Here is a 12,445-nt window from a genome sequence, read left to right as displayed (position 1 = left end):
GGAGGGGAGGGGGAAAAAGGGGGGGACCCCGGTGGGTTGGGTGGGTGGGCTCTGCGGGCGGGGACCCCCGCGTTACATAACGCCGTGTGCCTTTTTTTAAAAGGCCGGCTTCCGGTATGACTCTGAAGCTGCCTGCGCGGCTTAAAGTCTACGTAAAGGCTCTTTGGGGCTGATCGCCTCGCCCGGCGTGGCTTTGGTTGCTAAGAGAAGCCAAGCGATGGGGGGGGGGGGGGGAGAGTGGTCGTGGGAACGAGAGAAGCCTCCCGGGGGTCTCCCATGGCCAAAGGCAGGAGACCCCCCCTGTGGGGCGGTGGGCAATGCCTGGAGTTGGTGCCCCCAATTTCCCCCCCTCCCGAGTCGAGAAACACCCGAGTCCCGGGGAAAGCATTCACACGAGACACTGGTTAGGGCACGCGAGGGGAAGAGCCGGCAAAGAGTAGGGTGGGTGTGGGGGGCTGGTGCTCCCCTTCCCCAGGGCCGCGCGGGGCTCCCCCTTTCCCCCTCCTCTCTTTCCCCAAGCGCGGCTCCCCCAGCGACGCGCCCCTGGCCTTGTCTGCCCTTCCCACGTGCAGCGCTGCATCGGCCGGCGGCTCTACGACGAGAACGAGGACCTGTCCGACGTGGAGGAGATCGTCAGCGTCCGCGGCTTCAGCCTGGAGGAGAAGCTGAGGAGCCGCAGCTACCGCGGGGACTTCGTGCGGCCCATGGACGGCCAAGGTGAGCGCGCGAAATGCCGGCCCCGGCCGCTCCCCACGTGCCGCCCCGGCCCGGCTTCGTATTTCCCGCCGTCCCCCGACGGGCCGGGGGATCCGGTGACGCCGCCCAGGCTGGCCGGGGGAAGCCCGGCTGAGGCGCGCTCCAAGCCCGGGGAAGGCGGAGCCGCTCTCTCCCTCACTTCCCCGCAGGGGTCCCTGCCGCCCCCTCCCCACTTGGGCCCTGGCCTCCAGTTCCCGCCCTTTTTTTAACACCCCCCCTCTTGAAAGGGGTCACCTCAGGCCCGTCTGAATGCCCTCCTCCTTCCCCTTGACCCTGACTTTCCCTCAGCTGACCCCAGCCCTGAAAAGGGAATCCCCCCCTCAGGTCCGAATTGAGGCAGTTGAGGGAGAGAGTGAGGGTCTCTTTTTTGAGGGGGGGGGCAAAAGAGACAATTGAGACCCCCGCCTAAGTACCCACCTCAGAGAGCGGCCAGGCCCAGAATATTCCCCCCCCCTCAGACTGGAGGTTTAGCTGTCAGCTAGGGAGAGTGATGGGCTTTGTAGTCTGCGTTCGGGTGGGTTTTAATGCTGGGGACCATTTCTCAGTGCGGAGGTTCCAGATGGGCAGGCTTAGGCCCGGCTGGGGAGGATGGGCTTGGTTCTTGGGCCCAGCTGGGGAAGGTGGGCTTGTCATTGGGTCGGGCTGGGGAGGATGGGCTTGGTCTTTGGGCCCGACTGGGGAGGGTGGGCTCGGTCCTTGGTTTGGGCTGGGGAGGGTGGGCTTGATCCTTGGGGAGGGCTGGGGAGGGTGGGCTTGGTCCTGGCTGGGGATGGTGGGCTTGGTCCTTGGGCCCTGCTGGCCAAGTTTTCTTAAGGTTGAGTTTCAAGCCAATGTTTGCACTCACGATACATTAATATAAATCTCAAAATTGAGCCGAAAAAAAATGGCAGAACCAGCACTTAAAAAAAAAAACCTCTGTTTTAAACCGTACATGTATCATTTCATTGACTCGGCTGAAGGACGTAGATTGCGGAAGGAGGTTAGAAGAGTTTTTCTTTGCAAACCTCAACTCAGGGTCTGAGTTCAAACTTGCTAAGCTAAAAGCAAAGAACATTATGACTACAACTCAACGCCTACTCGTTAAGAAATGTTGATTTCCTCCACAGTTAGTCCCTGACTTATAACTATTTGTTTAGCGGCTGATCAAAGCGGCTAGGGGGCTGAAAAAAGTCACTTACTGACCAGTTCTCACACTCAGCAATCGTTTCCCACAGTCACGTGATCAAAATCCACCTTTCCCCGAGGTCACGTGACCTCCATGTGGCCTTCCCCCCCCCCCGCCAAATTCCAACAAGCAAAGTCAGTGGGGGGGGGAGCTGGGATCGGCTTAACGGCTGCTTGGTTCGTTTTAACAACTGCTCTGCTTAGCAGCCGTGGCAAAAAAGTTTTTAAAAATCGGGTGCGCAACTCACGCCTGGCTTAGCGACAGAAATGTTGATCCCAATTATGGTCGTAAGTCGAGGGCTATCTATATTTGTCAATATTTTTTTTTTTTTTTTAACGGCTGAAATCTTAACAACTGGTCTGTCTCTGAACTTCTCGTCTTTTTTCTTTCTTTCCAGATTTCACTTTTGAATACGTACAGCAGAAAGCCTTAAAAGTCCCACTCATCTTCCGAAGTAAGACAGGACTGGGAATTAAGTAAGACCACTCTACTCTTAATCTATATCATCCTGTGTCTTTTATCTCAGAGGCCTCCAATGTTGGCAACTTTAAGCCTGGAGGACTTCAACTCCCAGAATTCCCCAGCCAGCTTTGCTGGCTGGGGAATTCTGCGAGTTGAAGTCCACCAGGCTTAATGTTGCCAAGGTTTGAGACCCCTGTTTTATATAGTCTTGTAACCAAGCTGGGATAAATGATTGGAGAAAGGATAGACTTGGTGGGTTTTCAGCTGTGGCAAATCCCCGTTCTTTTACCTTGAGGAAAGATGCTACAGAAGAAAACATTTATTATTATTTATTATATAGCTGCCTAAATCATACATAAAGGTAAAGGTTCCCCTCGCACATATGTATGTGCTAGTCATTCCCGACTCTAGAGGGCAGTGCTCATCTCCATTTCAAAGCCAAAGAGCCAGTGCTTTCGGAAGACGTCTCCGTGGTCATGTGGCCGGCATGACTCAATGCCGAAGGCGCACGGAACGCTGTTCCCTTCCCACCAAAGGTGGTCCCTATTTTTCTACTTGCATTTTTTACGTGCTTTCAAACTGCTAGGTTGGCAGAAGCTGGGACAAGTCACAGGAGCTCACTCCTCACACTGGGGATTCGAACCACCGAACTGCCGACCTTTCTAATCGACAAGCTCAGCATCTTAGCCACCACGTCCCTTAAGTCATACATAGGTGACTTTTATTCTTCTTACGAGGAGAAAGGGCTACCTTGAGGTTCGCAATCTGGCTAGGAATTAGGGACCTTGGAAATCTTCTAATTCTATGAACAGGATTGGTACTAAGCTCCTGGATAGCTATGCAAAAAACAAAAAAACCCTCCCCCCCTATCCTTCTAATGATGATCAGAAAAGCGGAAGGAAGTTTGGATGCTCCCAGTGATGGGGTGCCTTGTGAATTCATTACTTTAGCATAAAAAGAGGTGTTTTTTTATTATTAAGAAGGAAGGAAAAAAGGAGAGAAACGTAGATAAGATGGTGGTTGCCAGCTTCATAGGCAGAAAGGAAATCTCCAAATTCGGAGAAGATACTCCCAAGAACTACAGTTGACAAACGAGTGAGGGAAAACTAGAGTTTTACATTCTGCCCTTCAGGGCTGCTGCTTAGCCAGGGACGGTCTGTTGTTGTGATTGTGACTTCCTTGTTTTGCATTTAATGTAATCCCTTCGCCTTTGATCATTACAGAATGCCCGACCCCAACTTCACTGTCCAAGACGCTAAGATGCTTGTGGGTGAGTTTCTATGCCCCTTCCCATAATGTAGAAATGATATTCTGATATGAAAGTTGTTGTTTGTTTTTTTTTGCATAAAAAAAGCGAACAGGGTATTGTGCATGAATTACACAAGGGAGGGGCTAAACCAAGAACATATAACCGGGTCGCAGGCTGACATTGCACCCAAATTTGTTTTTTGCAGTCTTGAGATTTGAAAATTGGTAGCTAAAGTCTCTCTACCCCTGTTTATTTCTTGTTTAGGGGGAAATCCGGATTAAAAGTCATGGATATGAAAACTTGCTGTTATTCTAGACTTAAAGCCAGTATGACAGCCAATTATCAAACTTATCCTGGGTAACCTGTGGGATGTACTAGGTCAGTGGTCTCCAATATTGGCAACTTTAATGACCTGTGAATCTCAACTACTAGTACTCTAGAGCTTTGCTGGCTGAGGAACTCTGGGAGTTGAAGTCCACAAGTCTTAAAGCTGCCAAGGTTGGAAACGGCTTTACCAGATAACCAGAAATACCAGCCAGTTTCAGTAGATCTGATTCTCACTGTATGTAGTTGGAATTTTCTCATGTTTATTTTGACAGTCGTTTACTAGGAATAAAATCTGCTGTATTTTCTCACCAACCTTCCTTTTCCAAACTCTTCCAGGGAGCCGCCGAATTGTGGATGTAGTGGATGTGAACACCCAAAAAGGCATTGAAATGAGCATGGCTCAATTCGTGCGCTATTACGAAACCCCCGAGGCAGAGCGTGAGAAGCTGTACAACATGATCAGCCTGGAATTCAGCCACACCAAACTAGCCAACATTGTCAAGCGTCCCAATGTGGTAAGTGGAGTTTCTAGCTGATGGGTGAAACCTTGGAGTCAATGAGAGCTTCCAAATTGAGCTAGGCATTCAATGGGAGCATCCTGCTTGAGCTTGCAGGTCAATGAGAGCTTCCTTGTTGAACTTGGGGGGGGGGGGTCAACGAGATCCTAGTTAAGCTTGGGGGTCAATGGGAGCATCTTTGTTGAGCTTGGGGGTCAATGACAGCATCCTAGTTGAGCTTGGGGAGTGTAAATGAGAGCTTCCTATTGAGCTTGGGGTCAATTGAAGCATCCTTGTTGAGCTTGGGGTCAATGGGAACATCCTAGTTGAGCTTGGGGGGGGTCAATGAGACCTTCCTAGTTGAGTTGGGGTGGTGGTCAATGGGAGCATCCAAGTTGAATGTGGGGTTAATGGGAGCATCTTTGTTGAGTTGGAGTCAATGAGCGCTTCCTAATTGAGCTTGGATGTCAATGAGAGCTTCCTAGTTGATCATCCTTAGCCAAGGGAACCGGTCTTTCTCTACCATTTCCTACCTTAACTCTGCTTTGGGTCTTTCCCAGGTGGATTTGGTTGACTGGGTGGATAACATGTGGCCGCGGCATTTAAAGGAAAGACAGACAGAGTCCACCAATGCCATTTCGGAGATGAAATATCCCAAAGTGAAAAAGTAAGTGGATTTTTTCCCCCAGATTTCCTGGCTATATAAATTATGATTCAAACTAGTCGCGGTGGAGCTTTTCTGCGTCTCTTGTTGAAAGTTGGGTTGGTGCAGAGTTTTGCGGTCATGACAATGGTTGGTTTTTTGGGGGGAACTGTGATTTGGTGACAAGCGAAGGCGCTTTGATAGGGAAGGACACACCTCCTTCTATGTCACAGAGACGCTGACAAATAGGAAAGGACCTTGGCTGCGATTGGCTGAATTGCCGTGATGTCAGCCGGGCGAGCCAAAGACCTGTGTCCATTGTCCTGCCTTGCTTGGTTTGCATTTCTGTTGTTGCAAGCAGGTTGATTAAACAAAGCCAACTGCGAAGGGTATCCCCTATTTTAATTGCCCTGCAATTGGGATTTTCTTCTTACAAGACCGTTTTCCCTTCTTACAAACTGGTTTCCTCTGGTGGTGGTGTTTTTGTTTTTGTTTTTGAATTGCTACCGCTGTGGGGACAAAGATATTTCCTTTTTGGCTTGGTCGCTGGGAGCCTTTCCTAAACAAAAATGTTTGCATGTCAGGATTAGCTGGGAGTTAGAGGTTCGTAGATAACAATGTTAAAGGAACTATGCTGCTGTTCTTAGTCGCTTATGCGTGGCACTGGTTTTCCGGATGGAGGGAATAAAATGTTCAGGATAGGGAACAAAACAGAATCACAGGGCTGGAAGGGACCTTGGAGGTCTTCTAGTCCAGCAGTCACCAACTGGTGGTCCATGAACCATTGGTGGTCCATGAGAAAATGTTGGTGGTCCGCATAAAAATCATTTGCATTTTTTATACTGCACTAAATCAGGGGTCCTCCAACTACGGCCCCTGGGACGGAGACGTGCAATGAACACTTGCGTTGCTGCAGAGAGTCTCCCCCTTTGGGGTCTTTTTGTGGGGGCTGGAGGGGGTCAGAAATTCCCACTTGGGGTCTGCTTCAGCCTCCTGGTGGGAGGCTTTGGGCGAAGGCTGGAGGTGAGCGCCACTGGTGGCAAAGAGCCAGAGAGCCTCGTTCCAGTGGGGCTGCATCATGGCCTGGAACTGGCTGACCATCTCAGCCCGCTGAGCCTCCAGGCGCCGGCACCTGGCCTTGCACTCCCGCAGGTCTTCCCTCTGCTTGGAAAGCCTATGCTCCTAGTCCTCAGTGAGGAGCTTCTGCTGAGCCTCCTCCTTGGTCAGATCCAATTTGAACTGAGCTCTTTTGCCAACTCTTTCTCCTGGGGGCTGCTTAGCTCCAGCAACTGCTTCCTGTTGGGGCCCTAAGGAGCCCAGGCGGGCAGGCGAGGAGTGGCGAGTAGAGGCCGGTGAGGCGCCCCTTGATGTGAGTGCCACACCCATCTTGTCACATGCCCACCTGGCCATGCCCACCCAGCCGATCATTCGACAGATCCTATTAGTGGTCCGTGGGATTTAAAATTATGAATTTAGTGGTTCCTGAGGTCCGAAAGGTTGGGGACCCCTGTTCTATTCCGACCCCCTGCTCAGGCCATTTCAGACACAAAGTTTGTCCAATCTCTTCTTAAAAACCTCCAGTGTTGGAGCATTCACAACCATTTCTCTAGTGACTCTTTGAAGTTACAGTGGCACTGAAAAAAAAATGGCTTGTGACCGTTTTTCACACTTAATGACCATTTCAAGCATCCCCATGGTCACATGATCCACATTCAGACATTTGTCACCTGGCTCATACTTGTGATGGTTGCATCGTCCTCCTCCCATCTCCTCTTCCACACCCCAAACCCTACTCCCTTCTAGCACTGATTGTACTACATAGTTGGGTAATAAAACGTTTGCATAAAAAAAAAAACCACCACAAACCAGGCTCAGAGAGCACCAAAGGACCCCTCCTCTCTTTTCAGGCAAAAGGAGATGAATTAAAAATGAAAAAAAAACAGGGTTCTTTAATTTGAAACCCTCGATTTAGATATTTAGCTGCACTTCGTTATACTAACAAAGGTCCCTGCATGATTTGAGTGGGGGGAAAAATGATCCTTTGAAAAGTTTCCCATTATTTTAAGTTTGTGCAAACTCCAGCTCTCTCTCTCTCCTGGTTGGTAAGCGACCTTGATGGGACCAAACTGGGGGAGGAAACGCTCAATGTTTAGCCCCTGTTCAGTCAAGGCTGGAAGACGTACAGCTATTTTTTTTTCTCCCCCAATGTGGATGATGGATGCTGTAGCCAAGCAGAAGGAAATTACTTGACGATTCTCCTGCTTGGAGCAAAATTGAGTGGGAAGAGAGAGAAGGAGAGGGAGAGAAGGAGAGAGAGAGAGAAGCTGCAGCCATCACTGTGATTTTCTCCCTCCCTTCCTCCTCGGAGAGCAAACGAATTCCCCACTAAAATTCCATCTGTGTAAAGAGAGGGGGGCTCGCTGCCTCTTCCTGACCCCAAACCACGGAAGACCCCCTTACAACCCACCGCATCTCCTGTCTTCCCACACACAACCAATTCTAGGGCAGATCTGCTGTGATTGTTTTTTTTTTTCGTATCCTGGCCCACCATTTTATCTTACGGATTCTGTAGGTGTCTTTCCAAGCTTGGGGGGTGGGGGTGGGGGCTAGGAAGAGGTTGCTTGCTTTTTCTCTGTTCAGCTTGGCCAACTGCCCTCCTGCTGTCTCCCCCCCCCCCACCGCACTTTGCAAAACAAAGGCAGAAGATAAGGTTGGGAAGAGATTATTTTCCCCTGGGGGGAAGCAGGGTGTATGTGTGTGTGTAGGGGGGTGGGGGGGGGAGAATTTCTGTGCTATGTTTTAATTCCTTGGAATGCTTTGTGGGTGATGGACACTCCTTTTGCTAGTCTTATCTTTTGAGCCCTCAAATCCTAACGGTAAGAGGACTTTAAACTGAAGGAAACTTCTGCAAAAAACGTTTGACCTTGAAAGCATTCACAATTGCCTATTTTTTAAAAAAAACCTGGGAGTTTTGAATGAACAGGTGTGGCTTTCTGACTGCAGGTGATTTATGAACACAACTTGGTAGCTGGGTAGAACAGAAGTAGGGTATTTGGTCTGCATTCACGCAGCGACAATTTTTGGAGGCTGACTTTTTTTGTGGGGGGGGAGGGTTTCCCTTCTAAAAACAGCTTGAAATCTGCCATGCCCCCCCCTACCCCCCCCTGCACCATTCAAAACAATCTGCTGTAAAAAAAAAAAGAGAGAGAGAGAAAGGCATTTTTCTCTTCGGAAATTTAAAATTCTGCCCTTGCGATTGGAAAAAAGGAGCAAGGAATCCTCTTTATGCTTTTTTTATCTCCTCATTTTGGCATACAATTCTGCACTCTTACACACACACACACACACACACACACACACACACGCCTGTCTTTTGCATTCACCTCCCCCCCTCCGCTGCTTTTTTACACCAATGTGCAAATGTTTGCCATTGAGTGACATCCCAATGAAAACAAATGAGTGTAGGTTTTTTTTTTTAGGGAATTAAGGGGAAAAAAAAGGTGGAGGACAGTTTTTAGCAGAGGCTCCAGCTGGGAATATCCTCCCCCCACCTCCTATGACATCAGAAAAAGAACATTCCCCCCCTCCTCAAAATGTGGCACGGAGCCCTCCCTTAAGCTATTGCAAAGTGGCATTTCATGTTTGCCTTCTAATTTGGGAGCAATTAAAGGACCGAAAACGCAACCCTCCCCACCCCCAACAAGTTCAGCGCTGCCGGAAAAATGCCTCCATCATCTCCCTTGGTTTCTCAGCTCCTCCCTTCTTTTACGCTTATTTTTCCCACCGCAAACCCCATTTTTCTCTCTCTCTCTCCCCTTTTCAGCATCTTCCACCATCGTTTTTTTTTGGGGGGGGAAGAGAAACCCCCAAAACAAAATACGGGAGAGATGCTGAAATAGTTCCCCCAACCCCATTTAATATGAATGCAATGGAGCAAGCCCCCCTGCGAGTGAATCCCAAATTTCTGTTTATTGCAAAGATTCTGTCTACAAGGTTGATGGGGCTAAGAGGTGAAATCTCTTTTAAGTAGTTTTATCTGTCCTCCCCTTTTCTCCTATGTGGGAAGGGGGCTCTGGCTCGGAGAATGAGGTGGGGTGGGGGGTGGGCTGGAAAAGAAAGGGGTAGGGGCCCTCTTCCTTCCAAGATGGAGGCTTGAGTGCCTTTCGGGGAGCCCAGTCCCTTAGAAAAGTTAAGCATTCTGGGCTGGGCTGAGCAAAGCAGTCCACCCACCCACCCATTTGCTGTCTTGCAGGATTATCCATGCAGGAGAAAGTCTGGCTTGAATTCCTCCCCCCCCCCCGCCCCCCACGTGACTTCAGCCTTACAGGGGGAGCCGCAGAGGTCAACACAAAGGCACCTCTCCAGAGTCTGCTTTCAAAGCCCCCCTCCCCAATTTCCTTCAAGCCCAGAGCCTGGGAGGCGAGAACAGAAGAGATGATGTCCAAAGACTCTTTCTAAAGATAGTTTTTTTTTTTAAATCAAAAACTCCTCCCGTCTTTAAGGTTTCTTAGAAAGCGGAGGTTGAGGGTTTTTTAGGGGGGTTTAGGCGCATTGAGGAAACGGACCCCTTAAGAAGAATGGCCTTTTCTGTCTTATCAAGGCTTCCTGGGGGTGGGGGGGTTTGGAAAACATGCTTGGAGGGGGGGAGGGGGGGGAGGAGCAGAGAAGAGAGCTTGTTTCAGAAGGAAGACTGAGTTGGACAAATCATTCTGTGAAGATGGAAAGGAGGTTTCGGGATGCCTGGAAGCAAAACAAGAGTTTGCACGTAGGAAGGCTGAGCTCACTTCCTAGCAAGAGAGCCAGAAGGGAAGCTGGGAACGGAAATCCTCAGAAAGTGGGATTTTGCAGTGGGCAGAAAGCTCCGTACCTGAACAAGAGGCAGGGAGCATTTTTCTCCCTTTCCCTTTTCTTCTTTCCTTCCTTCCTTTCCTCCCTCTCTTTTCCTTTTCCTTCCTTTCCTCCCTCCCTCCCTTTTCCCTTCTTTCTTCCTTCCTTCCTTCCTTTCCTCCCACCCATTTCCTTTTTACTTCCTTCCTTCCTTCCTTCCTTTCCTCCCTCCCACTTTTCTTTCCTTCCTTCCCTCCCTTTTCCTTTTCTCTTCCTTCTTCCTTTTCTCCCTCCCTTTTCCTTCCCTTCCTTTCCTCCCTCCCATTTCCTTTTCCTTCCTTCCTTCTTTTCCTCCCTTTTTCCTTCCCTTCCTTCTTCCCTTCTTTCCTCCCTCCCTTTTCCTTTTCACTTCCTTTCCTCCCTCCCTCCCTTTTAATTTCCCTTTCTTTCCTTCCTTCCTTTCCTCCCTCCCTTTTCATTTCCCTTCCCTTCCTTCCTTTCCTCCCTCCCTCCCTCATATTTGAGATTGGAATAGGGATGTGCTTTCTGGACAACGCGGCTTAGCCTGCCTGCGACAGGAGGAAAATCCCATTTTTCTGCATCGATCCGTCCATTTAAAGGACGTTCAGCTCAGGCTACGAACAGGAAGCGTTCAAGTCCCCAGTTTTAAGACTACAAGATAGGCAGATTGTTTGTTCGTTTTTCCAGACATGTCCTCGGGATAAACTCCGCTGTATTCTCACACACCCCTCCCTTCCCGTCTCTACACCGTCATGCCAGCCTTTTATTTCAAAGAAAAATAATTCATATAATCCCAAACCACTCAGGATCTTTCGGATGCAACCCCCCCCCCCTCCCGCAACCCAGCGGCTGCTCGCATTCCAAGTTTGCTTTCTGCTTCCAAGTTTCTCGCAGGGGGGGCTGAAGCTCTCTAAAGCAGCCCCCCCCAAGTGGGTGTCACTTTCGGCTGGACCTAGAGGAAGGGGGAGGAAGGGGGAGAGGGCTTAGGAGCCTGGGAGGAGGAGGAGGAGGGAAGGAGGACTTGTATTTTGAAAAGGGGCTCCTGGCGGAGATCTAGGGAGGTGGGAGTTTTCCTTGTATGCTCCTTGGATATTTTGCCCGCTTGGAAGGTTTAATGGCGCTCCAAGCGCCAGGAAATTCCCGTGCCCGAAGCCCAGACAAGGTAGGCTGTTTTGCGAGACAGAGGTTGAGTTGCAAAGCCGAAAGCAGTTGAGTTCCTTTTCCTTTCTTTTCCTTTCCTTTTTTCTCTTCTCTCTTTTCCTTTCCTTCTTTCCTCTCCTCGCTCCATTTCCCTTTCCTTCCTTCACCTCTTCCCTTCCCCCTTCCCTTTCCTTCCTTCTTTTCCTCCCTCCCTCCCTCCCTCCCCCTCTCTCCACTTCCCTCCCTCCCTTCCTTTTCTTCCTCCCTTCCTCTCCCTTTTTCTTTCCTTTCCCTTTTCTTCCTTCCTTCTTTCCTTCCTTCCTTTTTCTTCCCCTCCCTTCCTTCCTTTCCACTCTCCCTTTTCCTTTCCCTTTTTTCCTTCCTTCCTTTCTTTCCTCCCTCTCTTTTCCTTCCTTCCTTCCTTCCCTCCCTCTCCCTTTCCCAACTCCCTCCCTCCCTCCCTCTCCCCACGCATTTACCGTTTTTCCCCCCATGACAGAAGCGTATTCTGTCAACTCAAAAGAGGTTGCTAGGCAGCCTGCCTTTTCCTAACCCGAGACTTTCGGATCGCTGAGGGAAGCCTGGCGAAGGGCACCATTCTCCCCCCCCACCCCCCCTCGCCTGTCGATGCGGGTGTCCACCTGGACGGGTGTTGGAGGGGAGGGAAACCAGGCGGCTGATTGGCGGGAGCAAGGAGCCGGGCCAGCAGGGATGGCTTGGAAGTACATTTGGGTCACACGCGGTCTGGTAGGGAAGGCGAAGGACAAGCCCACGCGCCCGTACGCTCCAGTTGAGACAGCCAGCGACCGGAACCAGGAAAAGTGGTTGGTGTGTTAAGCCAGGCACATTTCCTGCGTCTCTTAAGGCGCCCTTGGCGGGGAAGGAGGATGGACCGTCTGCGCTGGGGTAGGAATGAGAGCATCTCAGCCCAAAAAAGGAATGGTGGAAAACTGATTTTAAAGTCTCCCCCTTCGGAGTTTTCAAAGGGGATGAATGCATGGAGCCCTTTCGCCTCCCAGTCCATCCAGAAAGCTTTGCAAGCAAGGAGTTGTGCAAAAAAACCTCGACCCATTTAACACAGCGTCGAGATTCCAAGCAGAACAACGGCTTGTAAACTTTGCCCGTGGAAGGATTGGGAAGGGGGGGGGGGAAAGCCTCTTTATTTTTGCGGTTCTGAAGTCTAGCGGAGCGCCGAGAACAGGGAAAAACGGGCAGCCCACGTAGATGGCCAATTTAATTTTGGGGCGGCCTCTCGGTGGTGTGCTCCCTTCAAGGAGGAGGGGGAGGAGCGCATTGCCTGGTTCATTTCCCCCCCCCTTCCCCCTGCAGCAGAAATCCCTCGGCTGTTTCTAAAATCC

At 50.3% G+C, this 12,445-nt stretch overlaps 1 protein-coding gene across 6 annotated transcripts in view; it reads left to right on the top strand.

The window, feature by feature from the left end:
* Positions 1 to 12,445, top strand: part of KDM2B (lysine demethylase 2B) — a 37,387-nt gene that overhangs the window by 711 nt on the left and 24,231 nt on the right. For 2 of the 6 annotated variants that reach the window (XM_081966230.1, XM_081966229.1), the window contains exons 2-6: positions 573 to 717; positions 2,319 to 2,397; positions 3,607 to 3,653; positions 4,296 to 4,474; positions 5,017 to 5,123. In XM_081966230.1, coding sequence (XP_081822356.1) covers positions 573 to 717; positions 2,319 to 2,397; positions 3,607 to 3,653; positions 4,296 to 4,474; positions 5,017 to 5,123 — 557 coding nt within the window. Of the gene's footprint in view, positions 1 to 179; positions 404 to 572; positions 718 to 2,318; positions 2,398 to 3,606; positions 3,654 to 4,295; positions 4,475 to 5,016; positions 5,124 to 10,971; positions 11,110 to 11,895; positions 11,994 to 12,445 lie in introns of those variants that run through there. The other 4 variants (XM_081966228.1, XM_081966227.1, XM_081966231.1 and 1 more) reach the window with 4 other exon arrangements.

Source organism: Natrix helvetica (genome assembly GCF_964273705.1).
Source record: "Natrix helvetica genome assembly, chromosome: 14".
NCBI lineage: Eukaryota > Metazoa > Chordata > Lepidosauria > Squamata > Natricidae > Natrix > Natrix helvetica.
The sequence above is the reverse complement of the archived record's forward strand: the minus strand, read 5'-3'. Positions and strand labels throughout refer to the sequence as shown.